The 24,545-nt window shown below is 35.4% G+C and overlaps 2 protein-coding genes and 1 pseudogene across 2 annotated transcripts; 1 reads left to right on the top strand and 2 right to left on the bottom strand.

The window, feature by feature from the left end:
- Window positions 1-120: 120 nt before the first annotated feature.
- LOC120275438 lies at window positions 121-3,054 on the bottom strand (annotated as a pseudogene).
- A 74-nt stretch (window positions 3,055-3,128) lies between these two features.
- Window positions 3,129-5,594, top strand: LOC120270971 (subtilisin-like protease 4). Its single transcript, XM_039278064.1, has 2 exons — window positions 3,129-3,307; window positions 3,403-5,594. The coding sequence occupies exons 1-2, from the start codon at window positions 3,150-3,152 to the stop codon at window positions 5,471-5,473; spliced, it is 2,229 nt and encodes a 742-aa protein (XP_039133998.1). The 5' UTR covers window positions 3,129-3,149; the 3' UTR covers window positions 5,474-5,594.
- A 3,793-nt stretch (window positions 5,595-9,387) lies between these two features.
- Window positions 9,388-12,378, bottom strand: LOC120269391 (beta-glucosidase 18-like). Its single transcript, XM_039276732.1, has 12 exons — window positions 12,097-12,378; window positions 11,693-11,759; window positions 11,523-11,581; window positions 11,380-11,455; window positions 11,214-11,288; window positions 11,049-11,136; window positions 10,716-10,968; window positions 10,508-10,623; window positions 10,171-10,417; window positions 9,986-10,088; window positions 9,782-9,890; window positions 9,388-9,672 (listed from the first exon to the last, which is right to left on the bottom strand). The coding sequence occupies exons 1-12, from the start codon at window positions 12,223-12,225 to the stop codon at window positions 9,462-9,464; spliced, it is 1,533 nt and encodes a 510-aa protein (XP_039132666.1). The 5' UTR covers window positions 12,226-12,378; the 3' UTR covers window positions 9,388-9,461.
- Window positions 12,379-24,545: the final 12,167 nt, after the last annotated feature.

The raw sequence follows: 24,545 nt of genomic DNA, 5'->3' as shown, positions 1-24,545 counted from the left end.
AGTTTCGCTTGAAGTGTTCATTTATCACAAAATTTATTTTATTTATAGTTTTTAATAATGTAGACAAACACCACAAATACATCTATTACACCTGAGCCATGCATCAAATAAGTGGAACTCTTAACCTTCCGGATGAGAGCCAAATATTTTATTGTGAAACATCCCCTGACCTGTGAGAAATCTCCGGTACCATTTGGCAGAAAATTTTAGTGTTCTTTTCTGTGTACTGTAATCCACATGATACAGACCAAACCTTATTCCATAACCAAATGATCATTCGAAGTTGTCTATTAGAGACCATACAAAGTATCCCCTTACATCAGCTCCTTGTCTACAATCACAATTACAAACAGAGAGACTATCAGACTTCTCTTCATTTGTTTTAATTTCTTCTTCATTATGTATTGAAAGTATATTCATATATACACACCCAATGACTTTAGTGAGAGAAGTGAGGTTAACTCTGGAGGAACTCTACTCTATCTGTATCATTGATTAAAGCTTGCTTCAATACACTATTGTTGCTGCATTGTGCATATCCTGTTCAAATGCAGAGGAAAGTAATGATAATCCTCTGAATAAATTATAATTAATTTTTTAAAAATTTATAAAAATAGTACATAGAACTAATACCCTTTTTGATAATATAGATTGGTGTATTGTTGTATCTTTTCTTAATATACATAACCAACTTCTGTAGACCATCCAAACTTTTTAAAGAAATGTATTTACATGAAATCTTCTTAATTACTGGTTCACCGATGGACCAACCATTTCTTTCTGTGGTGGTGATCACCATTGCATTCCCGTCAGATGTTGCCGCTTCGCAGGAAAACTTGCAATCTTGAGCATAAATGGTAGTGTAGTGATTCAATCCAATGAAATCAACTTTAAGTGGCAGCATTTTGTTCTCCTGATCAGTAAATGCTAGTAATCTCGATGAGAAGAATGCTTTCATATCGGGAGGATAATAGCCGAAAATTATAGGATCAAGAAACCTGCAGATAAATATATCAACAGGAAGATTGACAAGTTTTATGAATTTTTATTTTTGAAAAAATAAAACCATGTATGAAACTTTTATATCAGTCTAAAGCAAAAGTTAGAGCCCTTTTAGCAGCTATGTGATCTGCAGTAATGTTTCTAAATGGTTCATACCACTTAGCATGCAACATAATCCCAAGTACACGTTGTTTCATCAGAAACACAATTCATCAATTTACAATCATCATAGTTGTTGGGGAGAAACGGGACAATCACAACTACAAAATCAGGGTTTTTGGTGAAGTATTGTAGCAATCCTAACATTGAAAAAAAAGGAAAAAAAAAATATTTTCATCGATAAATCGCTTAGACCATGAGATTGGCCATTAGAATTTGAAACTCACTTGGAAGAATTCCCGACCATGAGATTGAAAACCGATATGAATTTACACCAAGAGAATGCATCAACTCAACATCATCCTGTAAAATGTAAATTATATATTTCTGATAGTAACTAACTCATTCAATAATTACTAATCTAGTATAACATTTTACCTCATATAAGTAATAATGGTCATCAGCAACATCTCCATTACTCCCATCATCAATTTTTCCTTTAAAAAAAACCAAAATTGAGTGCAACTGAATGTTAATTATGATCTTCCAAGAGAGAACTTTTCTATTTTTTTTACTTTAATAAGATTAATTGGTAAACATCATATGAATATCTCAACCTGGTAAATGAGTGAAAACATCCCAATTGCTTGCACCTTTGTTATCTTCCAAAGCAGCACCTTCAATCTGAAAACAAGAGAAAGTAACTAAATTTGACAGCCATTGCTTAAATTTCCTAAATCAAACTTTGAAGTTAGATGAAAAAAGAAAAAAATGACTCTAGAAATCATTAAAAGTCATTTAATTTGCGCATGATGATGATATTGTACTTTTCTCACTTTTTATTTAATGAACATGATTTATGAAATAAAACAGTATCTGAAATGGTTTATCCATTTTTAAAAAAAAGTAATCAATTTGATAAAACCCAAAAAATTGCTACCTGAAAAAAAGAAGGTATATATGACCAAAAATAAAGAAACCAATAGATGGCTAACAAACAATTAATCAATTGAGAGAATATATGGAGTACTTGATAAGAAGAAGTGGCAACTCCAAAGTAGAAAGAACTGTTAAATATTTGCTTAATATCTTTGGGATATGGTATAATTGATTATTGGGATTAAGTCAAATCTTGATTGTTTTTAATCCAATGGTCTAGATTTTTCGATTGTTTATACAAAATTATGTTTGTGGGATGTCATGTATGACAGAGAGATAGAGATGAAAGGTGAGTTCTCTTGTATGTATAGAGTGAAAAGAAAAAAAAGGTGTAGAGGAGAGTTCTTAATAACACTTTTGTAACTTTATATTAATTTCTTGTACTCTTGTACATTTATTATTCCCTAAGATTTAGTGAAGCATTGTCCTCCAGTAGATATAGGCTTTTTTGTCAAACCACGTTAAATTTGGTGCTTTCTTTTGTTCTTGTTTAAATGTTTGTATATCTTTTTTTGTATTGTCTATCCATTGTACTATTGCTATGTATATGTACAATTGCACATCATCAAGTGTTCGACGAATTGCCACTCCCACTCCATGCATCCTCTCGAACAACAAGAATTGGGGAATTGAGACCTATCAATGCTAGTAATAGATGAGATGAAGTGAAGAAACTAAACCAGTGATGATGATAGTGTTAATGCCATTGCCAAGCCTTCAAAAGCTTCAATTGAATGGATGATGAAGATGGAGTTTTGATGAAAAAAACATATGAAAACAGGAGAAGAATTACTGGTTGTTGAAATGTCAGACTTTGAGAGCATATCTTTAGTACATGCATATATATTTGTGAAATATGAAAAGGCAATCTTCTTGTTAAGAATCAAAAAGTTCCTGCCAAAATAGCAGAGCTGTTTGCACTAAGTACTTCTCATAAAAGAACACACTAATTCTTTCCTGGCCTTGCATATTTTATAATTATACAAACCTCACATTTTCATCATGTTTTGGCATCTCTATTCCTCTTTTAAATCCACGCACGATATATATGTGTGCTCTCATGTGTCTTGTAGGTCAGTTCAGTTGAATTCAATTCAATTTTGTTCATCATGAAACTACTTGTCATTCTTCTCCTTTTCCATACCACTTTTCTTATGATCAATGGCCAAATTTCATCAATAACTAATACTCATCACGAGACCTACATTGTCCATGTTCAAAAGCCGAAGAATGTCAAGTCACTTAGATCCACCGATTTGCTTAGTTGGTAATGTTACATATATAAAACATAGCTCATATTTTTCTCTTTATATAATCTTTGTAATATGTTATCGAAGCTATTGTTTTCTCTATTTTTATAAGGTACATGTCCTTCTTGCCTACGAAGACATTAGCCTCCGGCGAGTCACGAATAGTCTATGCTTATCAAACAGCAATCACCGGCTTTGCAGCAAGACTAACAAAGGAAGAAGTAAAGGCCATGGAGACTAAGGAAGGATTCATCCATGCCACAAAAGAAAGAATGCTTTATCTTCATACAACCCATATAAATGATTTTCTCGGTCTCAATCAAGGCACTTGTCTCCAAAGAGATACATATTTGGGAAAAGGACTCATCATTGGAATGTTGGACACCGGTGTGTTACCTAACCATCCGTCTTTTAAAGATAGTGGTTTACCGCACCCTCCCACAAAATGGAAGGGGCATTGTGACTTTAAACCAACCACATGCAACAACAAGCTCATCGGAGCAAGATCCTTCCAACGCGGAAATAAGGATTTACCCTACGACGCCATCGGGCATGGCACACACACCGCAAGCATTGCTGCAGGAGGATTTGTCAAAGATGCACAAGTTCTTGGGAATGCGAAAGGCACAGTCTCCGGTGTTGCCCCAAATTGTCACTTAGCCATATATAAAGTATGTCATTCTAGTGTGTGTGGGTCAACTGATGTCCTCGCCGGAATAGACCAAGCAATGGATGACGGAGTGGATGTTATTTCATTATCATTCGGTGGTGGTGCAGTGCCATTCTATGATGATGCTGTGGCCATCGGAGCATTAGCTGCGGTGGAGAAAGGGATAATTGTGACATCTTCGGCAGGAAATTCTGGGCCGACTAAAGGTACAATAGAAAATGATTCACCATGGTTGATTACCGTCGGAGCAAGCACCATGGATAGAATGATAAGAGCCAGAGTCAAGCTTGGCAACAATGAAGAACTCATTGGAGAATCTGCTTACCATCCCTCTGGCTTCACCTCCGGCTTTCTTCCCATCGTTTACCCTGGTCGGCACGGAAGTTCTAGAGCTAAAGCTTGTAGTGATGGCTCACTCAGTCGATTAAACATTAAAGGAATGGTAGTGCTTTGTCACAATTCTGGAGCTAACACCACCGTCGAAAAAGGCATTGTCGTGAAAAAAGCAGGAGGAGTAGCAATGATACTAATAAACGAAGAAGATCAGAATATGACCACCCGCGCCGCTGCTCATGTCCTCCCTGCAGCACATGTTAGCTACTTTGACGGCAGAAGAATTTTAGCTTATGCTCTCTCGAAAACAAACCCAACCGTAACTATAATTTTTGATGGTACATTATATGGCATCTCTCCGGCACCGTCGGTAGCTTCATTTTCCTCCAGAGGTCCAAGTTCTATAAATGAAGGTGTGTTGAAGCCAGACATAATTGCCCCCGGCGTAAATATCCTTGCTGCATGGCCATCTCCGGTAGGGCCGCTTTCATTAGAATCACCGATGAACTCCACCATAACTTCTATGGCATTCAACATAGTCTCTGGCACATCACTATCCTCTCCGGTCATCGCCGGAGTTACTACATTGCTCAAAATTGCTCACCCGGATTGGTCTCCAGCCGCAATCAAATCAGCAATCATGACAACAGCCGACACTCTAGACCGTGATGGCTTACCGATATCGGATTTGTATTCCATGGGTGCTGGACACATTAATCCAACAAATGCTAATGACCCAGGACTTGTTTACGACATCGTTGAAGATGATTATATTGCTTATCTTTGCGGGTTGGGTTACACTGACAAGCAAGTTTCCGTTGTGGCTCGCCGGATAATAGAATGTGCTAGCATTGATCCTATAAATGCAGAGGAGCTAAACTATCCATCGGTATCTGTGGCATTAGGATCAAAAGCAGAGAAGACGATAACTCGGTGGGTGATGAATGTCGGAGAATCAGAGTCGTTGTACTCGGTGCAGATAAAAAGACCAGAAGGGGTAGAAGTGAGTGTTTATCCAGAGAAGTTAAGCTTCTCTAAGATGAACCAGACGTTAAGTTTTAGTCTCTACTTCAGCTCCGGTGATGTCGGTGCAATGAGGGGAGGTGCTAGTGAAGGATACTTGAGATGGGTTTCAAACAAGCACATTGTGAGAAGCCCCATATTAGTTACATTCACTTAAAGCCCAAGGGTGTTTTTTGTCTTCTTATTTTTGGGGTAAATAAGTGTGGGATGAATCCCTTGTGGGATAAGTCTCAGACACATTTTGTTATTTTTGTTTGTGTTAATATTTCTTATTATTATGTATGATAATTTTGAAATAAGTTATTGATTTGTTTATAATTAATAAATTTAAATAATAATTGTTCTTGAATTAATAATATATATATTGAGAGAAAAGTATCAGGAGATCCCTCTAGCTCTACCAATTTCATAAAGTATCCTCCAAAGTTTCATATGTTTAAAATCATTTTTTGAAAAAGGTGGATAAAACCACTTCAATTAAGAAAAGGAACAAGTACAAAGACCCACATGCCTTAACAACACAGACAATTCAAAGCACAAAATCAACCCAAAGGACCCGCACAAACCACAAGAAGTGGCACAGCACAAACAGACGACCAACAAAAGAAAGAAAGAACAACATACTGACAAAGGGCGCCACACAGCGCCGGAACCAAACCAGAAACTAACCCATGGACTGGGCCAAAGTGTCCTCAGAAGGCACATCACCTCCTGACTCCTCCGAAGGCATAACTCCACCAATCTTCTTCACCCGGGATCCATCAGGAAACAGACTACGGCGAATGGAATCAGCAGGAGCATCCAACTTCACTCTAGACCCCTCAGCAACTGAAGTAAACCAAGATAATAGCATATGATCAATTTTAATGGTAAAGAGCATGCACAGTCAAGCAATTAGCATTAAAAATGCAATCATTTCTAGCATTCCAAATATTCCAAACAATAGCTTTAACCACCATATCCCCTAACTCCCGAGAATCATTCCTCAGCGAGGAACGCCAAGAACCCCAGACCAAATGCATGAATCTAGGAGCTTCTGGGAGGTGAAAGAGGCGCTCAAAGTAGTCCCACACTTGTCTAGCAAATAGGGCACTAGAGGAACATGTGATCCACCGTTTCCAATCTAGCATTGCACATAACACATGTAGCAGTAGGGAGACGGTTGCACCTTCTGCTTTAAAGGTTCTCAAGAGAAAGAACTCTATCTTTCCAAGCAAACCAGTTAAACAAAGTGATTTTCTTGGGACATGAGTTATGCCAGAAAAATCACGCAACAAGACACCACAACCCACCATCTATCAAGAAGTTATAAAATGATTTAACCGAGAAGGTGCCATTGCTCGTAAATTTCCACCACTTCCTGTCGTCCCCACTTCCATCCAATCCTTGAATCTGCGTCAAGGTATTTTGGATATCAAGGTTAGCCGAGAAGGGGGCCTGCCCACAAACAGCCATCATTTCTCGTACCGTACCATTGGGTGCACTCATCCTACTAAACTCCTCAGGTCAAAGAAACATAGGAGCACAACCATTAATCCAACGATCTTTCCAAAAAAGAGTCTCCGTTCCCTGAGCTAAAATCATATTTTTCAAATCATTAGTTTTAAATTCAAATTTATATAAAAATCACCACATTGCCCCTATCCTTTGCTCGTAGCCCTCGACTCTAGTAGAAGGCATAACACTTGCCAGTCGGTGGAGTGGCAAGTTTGTTAGTGCATTTATAGTCAGGAGTAAGGGGGATGAGCTTGCCTTCTTCAACATGTCTGTGGAAGGGCCAGAGAGGCAAGTTCACTTCCCACTGCAAGCATACTTGTTGTTGAAAAAGGAGAAAAAGGGGAGCAAACTTGCCCTCTCAGGAATGCTTGCAGTTTGGTATTTAATCCTTACTCCAATGTGCCAATGCCTTAGTGTGCAAGGCGATGAGCTTGTCCAAGCCAAAGAGCAAGCTTTCTAGCACACCTGACGGGCTGTGCTCAAGCCTAGGGGAGGGAGAAGGGAGGGTGAGCTCACCTCTACATCACTACCGAAGGAATATTTTTCTATTATAAAAAAGTATGAAAATAATAAATATTAAAAAAATGAAAAAAATGATTGACTAAAATATATGAAAACAAATCAAAGGGATTTATCTGAAATCATTATAATCCTTTAGGGACTACTAGATAATTTTTTTTTTATTTTGATTTGTTTTTCAAAATTAATCCATGGTTCATTCATGCATTATAACAATTAGTATTTCACTTTCCTCCCATTTGAAAGGATGAAAAATTCGATTCCAAAGAAAAAAAGGGTTAAATTCACCTTGACCTGATGGAATTCCAATCACTTTCTTCCAAAAATACTGGGATACGGTCAACACCGACCTTGTTAAATTGTGTAATGACTTCTATTTCAGTAGAGCTAATATGGAACAAATCAATTGAGCCAACATAGCTCTATCCTTTGAGGTGGAATCTCCTAACAACCTTGTTGACTTTTGTCCCATCAGCCTAATCAACTCTTCCTTGAAAATTATTTCTGAACTTCTGGCCATGTGTCCCAGTCGAGTTATTGATTCCTTGGTTGACAAAGCACAATCCGCATTTATCAAGGGACGTTGTATCCTGGACAACATAGTCACTACTAAAGAATTGATCTTTAGTCTTCAAAAATGTAGGATTCCTGTCTATGTTCTTAAAGTGGATTTCTCTAAAGCTTTTGATATGGTCAATTGGAACTTCCTACTAGAGATGTTGGTGGCCCATGGATTCGGTACACATTGGGTCAGATGGATTAACTTAATCCTTTGCTCTTCCAAAGGTACCATTCTGGTTAACGGATCCTAATGTGGTTATGTTTGATACCGCCACAGCCTAAGACAAAGGGATCCTCTTTCCCCACTTTTCTTTGTGCTTGTCACAATATTACTGATGTCCTGAGTAATATGTTTTCCCATGCACTAAACTGCAATATCCTCTTTGGTGTGCCAGTAGGAGACTTTGCGAGCATGTGTAATGTTCATTATACGAGTGACTTGCTGGTGTTAACAATTGGGGGCATGGAAGATCTTAGGGTTATCAAGCTAATCTTATATCTCTTTGAAGGTGTATCTAGACTAACCATTAACTTCTCAAAAACTTGCCATTATTCCACCAGAGTAGATTAACTTCTTGATGCTGATTGTGCGCTCACTCTATACTGCTCAACAGGCCTCCCTCCCTTAAAACTATTTGGGGGTTCCAATATCCACAAAAAAAAAAACCCCAGGCGTTAGGATTGGGAAAGGCTGATCTCGAAGGTCAGATCTCACCTCTCCACTTGGAAGTCGACATTTCTTTCACTAGATGCCCATCTCATACTAGTTAACTTTATTCTTACAATACTCCAAATCTACTAGATGACCATCTTTAAATTACCGCAATAGGTTATCGAGGAGATCAACTAGATCATGAGAGATTTTCTTTGGTCGGTACTAGACATTGATCATTTGGGATGTCGTCTTATTAGTTGGAAATAGTTATTTCAGGCCAGAGATTAGAGGGGTTGGGGAATCCTTGACTTAGAAGACTTCAACAATGCCCCCTGGGCAAGTGGTGGTGGAAGCTTGTAACCGGAGATAATTGGTGAGGCTCCAAAGTAATCCACTTCAACTATGGGTGTAGCACGCTTTCTTGGAACTTGTTTGTTAAACCTCTTAAGAGAAAATCCTTCTTTTGGAATGGATTACGCAATTGTTTACCTACTTTTAGGTTGCATTAAACAAGTTATTCATGATGGATCCACTACTTTGTTCTAGACTGATTGTTGGTTTAATGGTTGCGACCCTATGAATATTTGGCATGACGTCTTTAGGACCTCCTGGCAACTTGGGGTAGGTGGGAAAGCTTCACTGTCTCCTGTCTTTACATCCTCTAGTTTTGGAATCGGAAGCAAATGAGTTCATCTCAAGGATTAATGGGCAAATTTATTTTATTTTTTTAATAATGTAGATGAGCCATCACAAATACATCCTTCCTTCTCAGCCATACATCGGGAGAAACTGAATTATTAATGTCCTACATGGGAGTTAAATATTTTACGACTCGGCTATTGGGGCAATGACTGATCATAAAATTCATATGCATGAAACCTATACATCAAAAATAAAACTACACATATAAACATTACTCGAAAGCTAGTGTTTCCAAGTTTTTATTGTGAAACATCACCGGACCAGTGAGAAATCTCCGGTACCATTTCGCCGAAAATTTCGGAGTTCTTTTCTGTGTACTGTAATCCACATGATACAGACCAAACCTCATTCCATAACCAAATGTCCATTCAAAGTTGTCTATTAGAGACCATACAAAGTATCCCCTTACATCAGCTCCTTGCCTACAATCACATTTACAAACAGAGAGACTATCAGACTTCTCTTCACATGGGTTTTAATTTCTTCTACATTATGCATTGAAAGTATATATATATATATATATATATATACCTTATGGCTTTAGTGAGAGAAGTGAGGTAACTTTGGAGGAAATCTACTCTATCTGTATCATTGAGTAAAGCTTGCTTCAGTACACTATTGTTGCTGCATTGTGCATACCCTGTTAAAATGCAGAGGAAAGTAATGATAATCCTTTGAATAAATTATACTTGATTTTCTTTTTAAATTTATAAAAATAGTACATAGAACTAATACCATTTTCGGTTACATAGATTGGTGTATTGTTGTATCTTTCCTTAATATACATAACCAACTTCTGTAGACCATCAGGGACTACATAGAAATACGGCATTGGGGTCTGCAACATCAAGTTGAGCTAACACATCATAAGCATGATTCAAACTTTTTAAAGAAATGTTATTTACGTAAAATCTTCTTACCGGTTCACCGATGGACTGACCATTTCTTTCTGTGGTGGTGATCACCATTGCATTCCCATCAGAAGTCGCCACTTCACAGGAAAACTTGCAATCTTGAGCATAAATGGTAGTGTAGTGATTCAACCCAATGAAATCTATTTTGAGTTGCAGCATTTTCTTCTCTTGATCAGTAAATTCTGGTAATCTCGATGAGAAGAATGCTTTCATATCAGGAGGATAATCACCGAAGATTACAGGATCAAGAAACCTGCAGCAAAAATGTATTAAGATGAAGATCGACAAGTTTTATGAATTTTTATTTATGAAAAAAATAAAACCATTTATGAAACTTTTATACCAGTCTAAAGAAAAAGTCAGAGCCCTTTTAGCTGCTATATGATCTGCAGTAATGTTTCTAAATGGTTCATACCACTTAGCATACAACACAATCCCAATTACACCTTCTTGTTTCATCTGAAACACAATTCATCAATTTACAACCATCATAGTTTGCTAAATTTAATGAATATTTTCATATTAATGTGACAATTAGTGATGTTTCATACCTGATAATTTTTTTTGTAATTACTAATTGCAATGGCATGAGAAAGTATCATATTATGAGCAGTAATGTAAGGTTCAATTGTTGAATCTCCAAAATCACAGTTTCCAAATGGCCGAGTACAACGACCAGGAGGGTAAGTCCCCAGCATATAGCCGAACTTTGGCCAGAGATTCGGTTCATTCAATGTCACCCAATGCTTAACTCTGTCACCAAATTCTCTGAAACATATCTCAGCATAATATCCGAAATCTTGTCTGCAGAATAAATCACATTATTATATACATTAAAGATATTCATAATTCAATGATTAAATGTGTATAGACGTAAGACATACTGTACTTCTGAACTCAACCAAGCACCGTATCGATCTTCAAGTTCTTGAGGAATATCATAATGACTTAGTGTAACAAATGGTTGAATTCCTGCTCCAATGATTATTAAGAATACTGATTAACATTATCGATAACTTATCATCTAGATAATTTATGTGAATGAATACCTTTGCTCAATAATGAATTTATAAGTTTGTTGTAAAATGCTACTCCAAGTTCATTTATCTGTCCAAACCTGCCTCCTAACATTGAAGAGAAAAAAAGGAGAAAAAAAATATTTGCATCGATAAATCGCTTAGACCATGAGATTGGCCATTAGAATTTGACACTCACTTGGAAGAATTCTGGACCATGAGATCGAAAACCGATATGAATTTACCCCAAGAGAATGCATCAACTCAACATCATCCTGTGAATTATATTTTCTGATAGTAACTAACTCATTCAATAATTACTAATCTAGTATAACATTTTACCTCATATAAGCAATAATGGTCATCAGCAACATCTCCATTACTCCCATCATCAATTTTTCCTTTAAAAAAACCAAAATTGATTGCAACTGCATGTTAATTATGATCTTCCAAGAGAAAACTTTTCTAACTTTAATAAGATTAATTGGTAAACATCATATGAATATCTCAACCTGGTAAATGAGTGAAAACATCCCAATTGCTTGCACCTTTGTTATCTTCCAAAGCAGCACCTTCAATCTGAAAACAAGAGAAAGTAACTAAATTTGACAGCCATTGCTTAAATTTCCTAAATCAAACTTCAGAGGTAGATTAAAAAAACAATAAATAAATTTAAAAATCATTAGTAGTCACTCAAGTTATTCATGATGATGATGATATTGGACTTTCCTCACTTCTTTATTTAATCAACATGATTATGCACTTATATATATATGAAACAAGACAGTATTCAATTTGATAAACCCAAAAAATTGCTGTTTATCAAACAAGAAAAACAGAGGTAAATATTACCATAAAAAAGAAATCAATATAAGGCTAATAAACAATTAATCAATTGAGAGTATATATAGAGTACCTGATAAGAAGAAGTAGCAACTCCAAAGAGGAAAGAATTGGGGAACTGAGACCTATCAATGCTAGCAATGGATGAGATGAAGTGAAGAAATAAAACCAGTGATGATGCTAGTGTTAATGTCATTGCCATGGCTTCAAAAGCTTCAATTGAATGGATGATGAAGATGGAATTTTGATGAAAAAAAAAAGTTGAAAACAGGAGATGAATTATTGGTTGTTGAGATGTCAGACTTTGAGAGGTCACGTAAGCTCTGCCTTTTTCGCATGTTCATCATTGATGTTTCTTGTTCGCGTGAGTTTTGAGAAAAGTAATACCAATATCTCTCAAAATAGTACAGAAGCTAAATGGGAAGTCTCAATGATTGCGTTGACCCATTGGGCTCATACAATCTTTTCTTTTTGGTGAAAGTTACTGTCTACATGTGGCCAATTTTTCTATTATTATTATAAAAATAAATAAATCACTAATCTATTAAAACAAATAAAAACAGACAAACCAAGGAAAAAAAACTGACACAAAAGTACAAAACCGAGTAAGAGATAGGATGAAGTCACCAGGGACAGAGATAAAACCATGACTTATTGGTAGGTAGGCTAAGGGCAAAATGTAAAATAAAATTCATTCAATATAATAAATATTTCCAATACAAAATAGTGATAATATAATCTTTGATTAAAAAAATCCATTTTATTATGCATTTTTCTTTGTAAATATAACATTTTTTTACGCATTTTGTTATGTGAACTTAACACTAAAGCTTATTTAATTATACATATATACGTTGTGATATGTACTAATGTGTAATGTTTGATATTCTCAACATTACATCTCAATGATCTCATTGAGGCATTTAATCAAACACATTGTAGTTGTATTACAAGAATGAAATTACCAATCATATTATATGTTTTTTACCCAAAAATTTTATACATCCGTTCTCATTTACATTAAGAAGCAATACATGATCCAATAAAAAAATATACTAATATACTCACTATTAACTCAAACCAATATACATAATTGTAACGATGCAAACCAATACAAAAAAATTTTTTCAGAACTTAGTTTAAATCTGCTAGCTCCCTTGCTTTCTTCTTGGCCCATAAAACATAAACTTGCTGGCTCACAAGTCTCATACACAACATAAGCTCACAGATTCCAATTTCCAAACTATAATTGATTTAAATTTGGTGACTAAATTATAGATCCAATGTAACTTGTATAGATCATGAGGTATTAAATAACATCCAATTCAATATAACTTGTACATATCACGAGGCATTAAAAACATGCAATCCAATGCAACTTATAAGATCACGAGGCATTATAAAACAATTCAATTCAATGATTCCTATGGATTTCAAATTCTCATCTTGGCTATGATTTCTTCTTCCTTGACCATAGTCGACTGACAGGCGAATCTTCCCATCTTAGTGACCGCCAGACTCATATACTCGGAAGCAGAATTTAAGAAGAGGAGATAAGGAGCCATTTTGGAAGCTTGGTCCTTTAGCCTTGAGGAGGGAGGGGCTACAACCTATGAGTAAAGGAATGATGGGTCAACTATTGATGGCGAGGGTAATTGGTTCTATTCAAAATTCAGGATTGCCAGTGCCAATGGGGGATGAAAGTCCCCACTAGCCCCCCTTGGTTTTTTCATTGACTAGGGATGATGCATTCCTAAACAACAACCACACAAAATAGAAAAAACAGAGTACGACAAAGAGAAGAACACAACTGAGTTGGCGAAGTCTACCGTCTAGTAGCAGAGGAATACTCAAGCTGACAAGAGAAGTGTTAGGTATAAAAACAACTATAATAGATAAGAAGTAAGACAAAAGGACATAAAAACATACAGATATACGTGGTGGAAACCCAAAATCTGGAAAAACCACGGGTAGATGATGAGAGATCCACTATATTGAAGATAGAGCTGGGACTACATTGCTACCAAAGACTTGTATAGGTATTCTATATCTACAACTTGGCACCACATGGTGCTTTATATAGAGGTATAGACCATAAAATCCTACCATCATTTAAATTAACTAATCTTATCCAAACTAATTTAAAATTAGAATCTTAATATATCTTTACTTTGATTAAAGATAGGATTGTTGACATTGTGAATCATAAAGACTCAACCCGATTACAAATAGAATTCGGGTCACAAACTCTGACAGGAAGTGGATCACTCTGGAGCAAGTTGCAAGGTCGTGGTGCTAGTATGGTCTTCAGATCTTGCACTCAAAAAATCAAAGGAGCGGATGAGGCTCTAGAGTGAATCACTTAGGAAGTGTTGGCTTAGGTCTTTAGCTTCAGAGAATGACCCTTAAGAGGAGATCCCAAAGTAATCGGTGTTAGGGATCTGGAGCGGGTTGCACGTGGCCAGCTTGTTACTATTCCTTTTCTTTTTCCTTTTTTTTAAGTGGACGAACATTAGATTTTATTAAAAATAGAGAACAAGCATATGCAACATAGTAGAAATAAAACATAAGACAAAGGATCATTCTAAAGTGGCAAACTTGTTGTAAGCCATGTTTTGATGTTTTTTTTTCTTTGATGAAAAATAGAAAGTGTGTATATATATACAAGGATAAATCACTTAAAATACGGGACAGAAGTTAAAAAAAGAGCTGGGGATAACATGGAAAAATACAAGGTATAAAATAAGGATATATGGGGCATCCAAACCAATATTGGCATGGAGAGGCAATAATTAAGATGGAGGGAGCTTTTGATTTTTTATATGTAAGATTTTTTTTATTATTGTTTATATTATTAACTATTTATTTATTAAAAATAGGGAAATTTTCAAAATAAACCTTGTGATTGTCGGGTTTTGCAGAAGAGGGACAAAAGAAAAAAAAATTTTGATTTACTACCTTGTGGTTTCTCTACGTGGCAAAAAGGGGAAAACCGTGACGACTGTTAGTTCTTGCTTACGTGGCAAGGGCAAAGTCAACATTTGATATAAAAAAACATATCTTCCTATGAGTTGGCATCTCATCTCGGTTTTAATGTATTGTGCTAATTAATCTGGTAATTAAGGTCCTTACCACCAAGCATGAACTCGTACATGAGAAGCTTCTTATCAGGAGCGTAGTAATAAGCTTTGAGGGAAATGAGATTCGGGTGCTAGATCTGGCCAAGAATCGCCATTTGTTGCTCGAATTTGCATTTACCAAAGCTTGATCCCGTCTCCTGAAGACGTTTCACAGCAACAACGTTCTTATCTTGGAGCACGGCTTTATAAACGGTGCCATAACCGCCTTTGCTAGAGGAGAAGACGATCTTCTTGCCTTCGTGGAGGTGATGAGAGGGAGGTTTAGATCCGATCTTGCGCCAGAAGTATAGGAAGAGGATCGTGAAGGCGATGAGGAGAGCTGCTAGGTCACCGGTGATGATAGTGATCAGGGCAGCATGGTTCATTCATAAGAGGTGGATGCCCTGATCTAGTTTGATCCCGGGGATGAGGGAGATCGTGGTGGTGGTGGGGGATCCGTGGGGGAGGGTGGGATTTCGGCAATCATGATGCTGGTGGAAAGGAGGAGAGTGAGGGTGGGATGGGACCGTTGAGGGAATTTGAGGAGAGGTTGAGGTCTTGTAGATTGGGGAGGGATAGGACGAGGATTGGGCCGGAGAGGTTGTTGGAGTTGAGACGGAGGATGAGGAGATGGGGCAAGTGGTTCAAGGAGAGAGGGATCTAGCCGGAGAGGAGGTTGAAGGAGAGGGAGAGGGAGGAGAAATGCCAACTAATAGGAATATATGTTTTTTTATGTCAAATGTCAATTTTGCCATTGCCACGTAAATAAGTGATAATGGTCGTCACGGTTTTTCCCCTTTTTGCCACGCACAGAAATCACAAGGTAGTAAATCAAATTTTTTTTTTCTTTTGTCCATTTTTTTGCAAAACTCAACAACCATGAGGTTTATTTTTAAAATTTTTTTGGATCAACCATTTTAATAAAAAAAAACTAAAGTAACAATAAAAGTAAACAAACAAGAGAATAACAATCTAAGGATACCAGAGGAAATAACAATACCTGGCACAACGAAGGATGCACATTAAAAATATCATGTAGTTTTTTTTTTTGGATAAAATGAATAAACCACTAATGTATTAGAAATGGAAAATAAGTAGTACAGAATAAATATCACATGGTTCATTATGTATATTTTATTATTATTAATATTATTATAATGCAAACAAGCGACGACACATATTTTTTAATTATCAAACCTCAATTATAGATTGAAAGAGAGTTGAATTTTAAATTTTTTACATAAAATTGAAATGTACTTATCACTCGATTATTATCAGGTGACTCATTTATGTTGTTATTTATAATCACATCATGGTTCATTTAATATTTATTTTAATAATAATTTTATTTGTTTGTTTGCGAGAAATATTAACAAATAACTTAAGATATTTTTGACCAACTCTCTTGCTCTGATTTGTTGTATTAAATTTTCTTGATAAGACAAAGAAGAAGTTATCCCTACGAAAGAAGGTTACGTCCAAATCAATCACAACATTGATGTGATTGCATGCATCTAATGGCTCCAGACACAAAAGAGTCGTAGAAAACATTTTTTTTTTTTTGAAAAAATACAAAACAATTCCTTATGTTTCTTAAATATATATACATATATAAAAGTGTCATTTTCTTCGTCCTCTAGAGCATTATTACATCATTCTGGCCGACGTCAGAGTTGGATTATTACAGGTCGTGTCCTCTTTGGCATATCATAGGCCGGTGAACAAACCACTTTAATTTTAAAACTCATGAGTGACAAGTGAATGAATTTCCACAAGCACAAGTGAAGGTATATGAAATATTTAAAAAATTTACACACACCTTTAATGAATGTCACGTGATTAATTATATATTTATAAATGTAGACAAATCATAATTTTTAACCATATATTGTTACCTCTTACCAAGGAGTTCAACCATTCTTTCCTAAGAGAGAGTATAGCAATAGATATGTTATCATCTCTAAGACAGAGCAATAAATATTTCATTCTACGTTCAATTCAAATATAGAAGGTTTAAATTCTACTATTGATTTATTCACATTTTTTTTTAAAAAAAATCTGTTATAATTACAAGATCTTATTATTGTTTTACATTTTATCATAAAATTACTTCCTTACTCATTATGCTAACTATAAAAGGAGTAGCTTAAATTTTTTTTTTTCTTATTACTTAGTATAGCTTAACGATAAGGTATATGAGTCCCACGGGAAAGTCTAGAGAAAAAAAATCAAAAATATACATGAAGCCCATCAATATCAACCCTAGCTCTCTCCACACCAAAATTTTCCAAGATTTTTTTTATTCCCAAGATTTTATGTACTCTGTAATTTTCACATTAAATATGTAATGTTAATATTATTTTTTTTTTAAGATGAGTTAAAATATTTTTTGTTGTAAATTATAAAAAAAATCCCGATAATTTTATCTTACCTTTTTAATTTAAAAATATCCTTTAAAAAAATTAATTTTATTGTTTTTAAATATAAAAATTGGTTAAGACTGCACCACCCAGCAATAGATAAGGATCTAAGGCTAGATTGTAGCCATGGACCAAAGCTCAGATAGAAAATAATAATAATAATATATTATTTTTAAAAAAATTGGATAAACCACTAAATTGTTAAAACATAAAACAATATTATAAAAAAAAGTGCAGAAGAAAATAAAGAAAAGAAGCAGCATATGCATATGGTCCACTCAAGTGAAAGTAGCTAACATCACAGAACCAAGAGCCTGGGCATAGAGACGGTCTTTTCCCATGGTAGTGGCGAGGAACTAGCCATCAAGAGAAATAAGGGTCTGATCGACTGCGTTGCACTCATCCTCCATAAGAGGAGCTTTGGAACTAAATGCTTCTCCTCACCATAGTGAAAACAACCTCCATCTTTTGCTTCTTACTTGCAGGAGTTACAAATACCCAAAAAAGAAAACATGTGACTGATTCTCAAAGTAAATGAAGACAAGGAAGGCAATTTAAACTAAAATAATGTAGTAATTTCTTGCTAATCTAGACAATGGCTCTCGCTAGAAGGTCCCAAGAGTCTCTGATCACTGGGTTAACTCCTTGACATCATATTTCCTAGAGGTCAGGTAGGGATATCGAGGTTCATGGTATCCTTAGGATTTGAGTAAAATGATCCCAAATGAGTTTGGCAAAGGAGCAATAAATGAAAATATGGTCTACAGATTCAATCACAATATGACACAAGACACATGTGCCAATAGAATGCTTGTTACATCTCCTTGAAGTCAGATTTTCAAGCATGAGAATTTTATTTTCCCTGGCCAGCTAATTAAAAAGTGAGATTTTCCTAAGGCAAAATTCTTTAGAATGGTTGGAGTCACTAGATATCGATATCCACCATCATTTAAAAAGCCAAAGAGTGAACAATGAACCTTCCATTTGGTGCCAGGCTCCAACTTCTGTTATGCTGTGTCTCAACACAAAGGGGGTGTTTGGTTCGCGGTAATCTTTTCAGATTACCGGGAATCAAGTGGTAATCTGGATAGATTACCATGTTTGGTACTGTAGCATCGGTAATGTCGATGGTAATGTGAGATTACCAATAGTGAAATATTACCAAATAACTTGGTAATCAAATTACCACCAAAATAGGTGTCCACATCCAGATTACCACTATCATGGTAATCTTATATAAAAAAATATTCCATCTTTTCCCTCAATCTTCAAACATAATTCTTTCTTTACCCTCTCTTAACACTGAAGCCCTAATTCCTCCACAAACACACCAGACTCCAGCAGCCACCTCCTCCACCGTGACGCGCCCTCCAGCAGCCACCTCTCTCACCATCACGCCCCTTCGGCAATCACCTCCTCTATAGTTACCCAACCTCCAACAGCCACCTCCTCCAACGTCACACAGCCTCTTCCACCATCATCGGTGTCAACTATAGCATCTGAGCCACCACCTCCATCACGCAACCTTCTCCATCAAGTGCTGGTATTTTCCTCAGGTGAAGCTTTAGTGCTGAAATTTTTCTTCATTTACTTGCCTTTCTTTTCATTGCTTTTCCTGCATCCAGCCAAGCACAACAAAGATGTTTTCCCTCTTTATTTGATTTTCTTCTTTTTATTATTACATTCTTTTCCTTTTACAAAACACAAGCATAACAGGTTCTTTTTGCTGATGAAGTTCCTAACCTTTTTCTTTGTTTTTTTTCTTTCTATGTTTTGAGGTTGCTATTGAACTCTTTATCTAACACTCTTATCAAATTTTCTCATAAATACATGCTTCTATGTATTATACTCATTGAGCTATTTTTTCATTATGATACTTGAGATAATAGTTTTTATTTCAATTAATTAAATATTCTTAAGCAGAATATTATATCAGGATGAGGTGGATGTGATCAATTGTTTTATATCAATTAATTAATGAACAACTTTTTAAGTAGATGATTGCTTGAATTTGAAGTTATATGTTTAATTTCTGTGAAGAATTAATTATCATGAGCTTATAGAGTTCTTAACATAAGATTAAAACCTAACGTTTGAATTTGCATGTGTTTTGACCACATGAAAGCACTTCTCTTGATGTCAATACTACACGTACCCCAAATCACAGTGCATTTATAATATTGGAAATTAAACTTAATTATGAAAGTGGTACCTAGAATTAATGAAGTGTTGTTTAGCTAATGAGATGGTGAGTTGCAATTAATAAAGACTATGGTGTTTGGGAAAATGAGAAGTTTTATTATTCTATAGATATAGTTGGACTTCAAGATAAGTCATATATATATATATATATATATATATATATATATATATATATATATATATATATATGTTTTTTCCTTAGAATTGAAAAAGTTTTTATTTCTCCTATACACCATGCTTTTATCTCTTTTGTGTGTAATTTTCTATCCAACATATAATATATGTAAAGTTGGACTGCATATGTTTGCAATTAAGATACAAATCCTTGGTTCTTTGAATAATTAGATGTATAATATTCAGTGTTCAATTTATTATTTGAAAATACTTGGTTTTCATGTATTTGAATTGTTTAGTAGTATTATTTGTTGTTAGCTAGTTCTCTTATGTTGTTTATTTTATTTTATTTTATTTTATTTTATTTTATTTTGTGTAGATGGATCTTTTCTCTCCGAATAATTTGGGCTTGTTGGTCACCATAGCTTATATGTATGCGGAGATGATGAATAAACTAGCAATATTGATGTACGTCATTACCTTAGAGCGTAGGCGTAGAAGAAAGAGGAAACGGACTGCCTATGATAGATCAAGTAGGCAATTAATAAGAAGTGTCAATTTATATAGATTGGTCTTTGAGAGTGACCTAGCTTCCATTGAGAGTGTCTATACGTGGAAAACTAGTAGACCACGTATGTGATTTGGTCTATACGTGGAAAACTAGTAGACCATGTTTTTGCTACTCCATTTTTTTGGTCATGTGAAATGGTATATAGATTGGTCTTTGAGAGTGACCTAGCTTCCATTGTGATTTGCTTTCCACAAGTGGAAAACTAGTAGACACTAGAAACATGTGTATTGAAGAAATGGTTGCATCTTTCCTATATACCATTTCACATGACCAAAAAAATAGAGTAGCAAAAAGAGAATTTGTTAGATCTGGAGAGACAATAAGTCGGCATTTTAAAGGAGTTTTAAATGCAATTTTAAAATGTCATGAAGTCTTACTCAAAAAACCCGAACCAGTTCGTGAAAACTCAATTGATGAAAGGTGGCGATGGTTCAAGGTAAAAACAAAAAAAAAATTACATTGTTCAAATTTACTTTAAAATAAATGTGCTATGTATACTAACATTTGGTAATTTTATAGAATTGTTTGGGGGCTTTAGATGGAACATACATCAAAGTAAATGTCCAAGCAATTAACAAGCCTAGGTATCGAACAAGAAAAAATGAGATTGCCACTAATGTTTTAGGTGTGTGCTCTCAAGACATGCAATTTATTTACATTCTACGGGGTGGGAGGGTTCAGTGGTGATTCTAAAGTGTTACGTGATGCAATTTCTAGGAGAAATGGGCTAAGAGTCCCATAAGGTATACTATTTAAAATGATTGGTATATGTAGATTTAAATAAATGGTTGTGTTAAAACACTAACAACCTTTAACATGGTTGTAGGTTATTATTATTTGTGTGATGTTGGATACCCAAATGGAGAAGGGTTTCTTGCCCCCTTATAGAGGACAAAGGTATCACTTAAATGATTGGAGGCAAGGTAGCCAACCCACCACCCCCGAAGAGTTCTTTAACTACAAGCACTCTTCTGCTAGAAATGTAATCGAGAGATGCTTTGGCCTATTGAAAGGACGGTGGGCAATTTTAAGGGGAAGGTCATACTATCCTGTAAAGACACAATGTAGGATCATTTCTGCTTGTGCATTGCTACACAATCATATTAGGAGGGAAATGCTTATTGATCCCTTAGAAGAAACAATTGGTGAAGACATTGTAGAAGAAGATTTAGATGGTGAAAGAATTACTTTTGTTGAAACATCGGATGTTTAGACAACATGGCGTGCTAATTTAGCAGTTGATAGGTTTAATCAATGGAGACATAGTAGAGCCCAACATAACTAGGATAATATATGTTCAATAAAAATGTAACATTATGTGTCTAATCATGTGTAATATATGTTTAATTAAATGTTTCCACATTGTTGTTGTGTAATTGATACAAATGAAATGCTATATGTTTAGCCATGTGTGATATATTTATTATTATTGTTGATGTTTTTAGTATGTATTCTTTGTTGATATCCTTTCTTGATATAGGATGGCTGAAAATGTGAATGTTGATGAGATTGACACAAATGCAAAAGGTGGAAAGAGGCAAACAAAACAAGGTAGAAAACATGTTTGGACTATAGAAAAAGATTCCATGTTAGTTGAATGCTTGACTAGGCTTGCTCAGTCTGGTAAATGGAAGGCTGATAATGGTCAATTTCGTGCCGGTTATTTGACTCAACTTGAAAAGTGGATGCGTGAAAAGCTACCTGATTCTAATATCAAAGGCTCACCACATATTGAGTCAAGGGTCAAGTTGTGGAAAAGACAATGCCACGCCATTCAGGAGATGTTAGGCCCAAATGCAAGTGGTTTTGGTTGGAATGATAGTGCAAAATGCATTACATGTGATGCTAATGTCTTCAATGAATGGGTAAAGGTAATTTTGTTCTAAATGCATTAGTATGATTTTTATCATTTTTGGTCACAAATGTCTTGTCCATGTTTATAATTTATTTATTTGTTTTATTTGTTTTATTTGTTTTCAGAGCCACCCAGGAGCTGCTGGACTAAGGAATAAGCCTTTTCCATTCCTAGATGAGCTGAGCCAAGTATTTGGGAAAGATCGAGCCACGGGGGAAGGTCGTTTGAAGGTCCAAAGAGATCTCGTAGAAGATATTGCAAATGAGGAAGTCGCAACAACTCATCGAACCATCCATAGGAGATGCTTTTTGTTCACTTTGAACATGAAATTAATACAATAGATGGGGAAGAAAAATGCAACTATCCCCCAAGCCCGCCTAATGCCATCGCCACATCACGTGGGCTCATCACATGATGCACCTGCAAAGAAAAGTAAGCGTAAACGATCCTTGGGGCAAGACACTGCCAATGATGAGTTCTCAAGCACTGTTAGCTCAATTGGAACTTGGATTAATAGTTCTTGAGAGCACATTTCAAGGCTTGCTAATTGCTTCCAGTTTCTAGCCGATATGATCTCAAAGAAAAAAGTTTTTTCTGAGCTACTCAAGATTGAAGGTTTGTCCCAATCGGAAAGGATCAGAGCTGGCGGCTTGATTGTATCTGACACTAGTAAAGTGTCATATTTCTTCTCACTTCCAGATGAGTGCAGGAAAGAATATGTTACTTGGGATTTAGGAGGTTGCCAGTAGAATTAATTTATTGTGTGTATGGAGTTTTATGACTATTTAAATTGTGTGTTGTATGTTAAGTGAAACTATGTGTGTGCTAGTATTTGAACTACTTATTATGTATGCTATTGTGAGGTTAGCAGGATGTAGAACTTGGATATTATGTTAGTTGCTTAAACTTTTAATATTTCATTCCCTGTATTTTACCAATTATTTATATGTGCTATGGAGCTTTTTGTTAAAAAAATAGCTAGTTGAAGGATATATATGCTATTGTGAAATTAGCAGGAATTTTGTATTATGATCCATCCTCATTAATTTTATGAACATTTTTAACAAAAAAATATTTTCAAAAAAATGTGCCAAATAATTAATTTTTTTAAATTATAATTTAATTATTTTATTTGAAAATTTAAATTTTTTTAAAATTTTAGATATAAAAGAGTATTTTGGGAATTTTGGAATATTACCAAGGTGATTACTGTTGTGAACCAAACATGGTAATGAAAGATTACCAGTAATATAAGTTTCCAACCAAACATGGTTATTACACATTACCACAACATTTCTAGTCATATAGCATTCCCAACTTCATTACCACGGTAATCTCATTACTATGGTAATATATCATTACTGTGAACCAAACGCCCCCAAAGTGTAAGTTGCCCCAGTTCAGCTAAGTCAAGCCTTGGAATGGCATATAGGCACGGTTTGATGAGGTCTTTGACTATGCCCATAGGTTGATGCAAGTGAGAGAACTCCTATGGCAAGAGGTTCATGTGCACTCACCTCAAGAGGCTGTTGTCATACTAGAATAGGGTAGTGGTACCATTTCCGATAATTGAGTGCACACAAATAAAGGCTGACAAGGAATTTTAGAGATCTTGCCAGAAAGATTCTATCTAAAGTGCATATTCCAAGTTAGGTTGTTTCAAAAGTGGTTGAATTGAATAACTTGGAAACCACACCAATTATATCCAGTCAAGATCTTCCAACACCATTTGCCAAAGAAGGTTAAGTTCAACATTTCGAGATATATGATTCTCCATCCTCCTTGATCCCGTGGTCGACATAGTCGCTTCCAATTTACACAATCAAAATTGACATTTCTACGGCTCCCAAAATTTGAATTCTTCACCATTTAAATCTATATTATCTAATATATATATATATATATATATATAATGGTATGACACAAGAGTGCAAGAGAAAGGGCAAAGGTTTGAATCCTTTCCCCAATAATACTGTTTATTATACTGTTCATGTACTGTACATTTAGGGCCAATACTATTTATAAGTATTATTCACGGCCCAGATGTGAGCCCTCTGTGGGAGAAACAGTGGTTTAACTCCTCCAGAGTTGCAGGACAAAGAGATTTTTTTAGGAAGTCAGTAAATCACCGTAATTAGTGCACCTTCGTACTTACCAGTCTCTTTGGCAATACCTTAATTGGGGGGAGGGCTTGCCGCCTATTATTAAAAAAAATAAATATATATATATATATACCAAGGA

This window comes from Dioscorea cayenensis, chromosome 2, assembly GCF_009730915.1.
Source record: "Dioscorea cayenensis subsp. rotundata cultivar TDr96_F1 chromosome 2, TDr96_F1_v2_PseudoChromosome.rev07_lg8_w22 25.fasta, whole genome shotgun sequence".
Classification (NCBI taxonomy): Eukaryota; Viridiplantae; Streptophyta; class Magnoliopsida; order Dioscoreales; family Dioscoreaceae; genus Dioscorea; species Dioscorea cayenensis.
The sequence above is the reverse complement of the archived record's forward strand: the minus strand, read 5'-3'. Positions and strand labels throughout refer to the sequence as shown.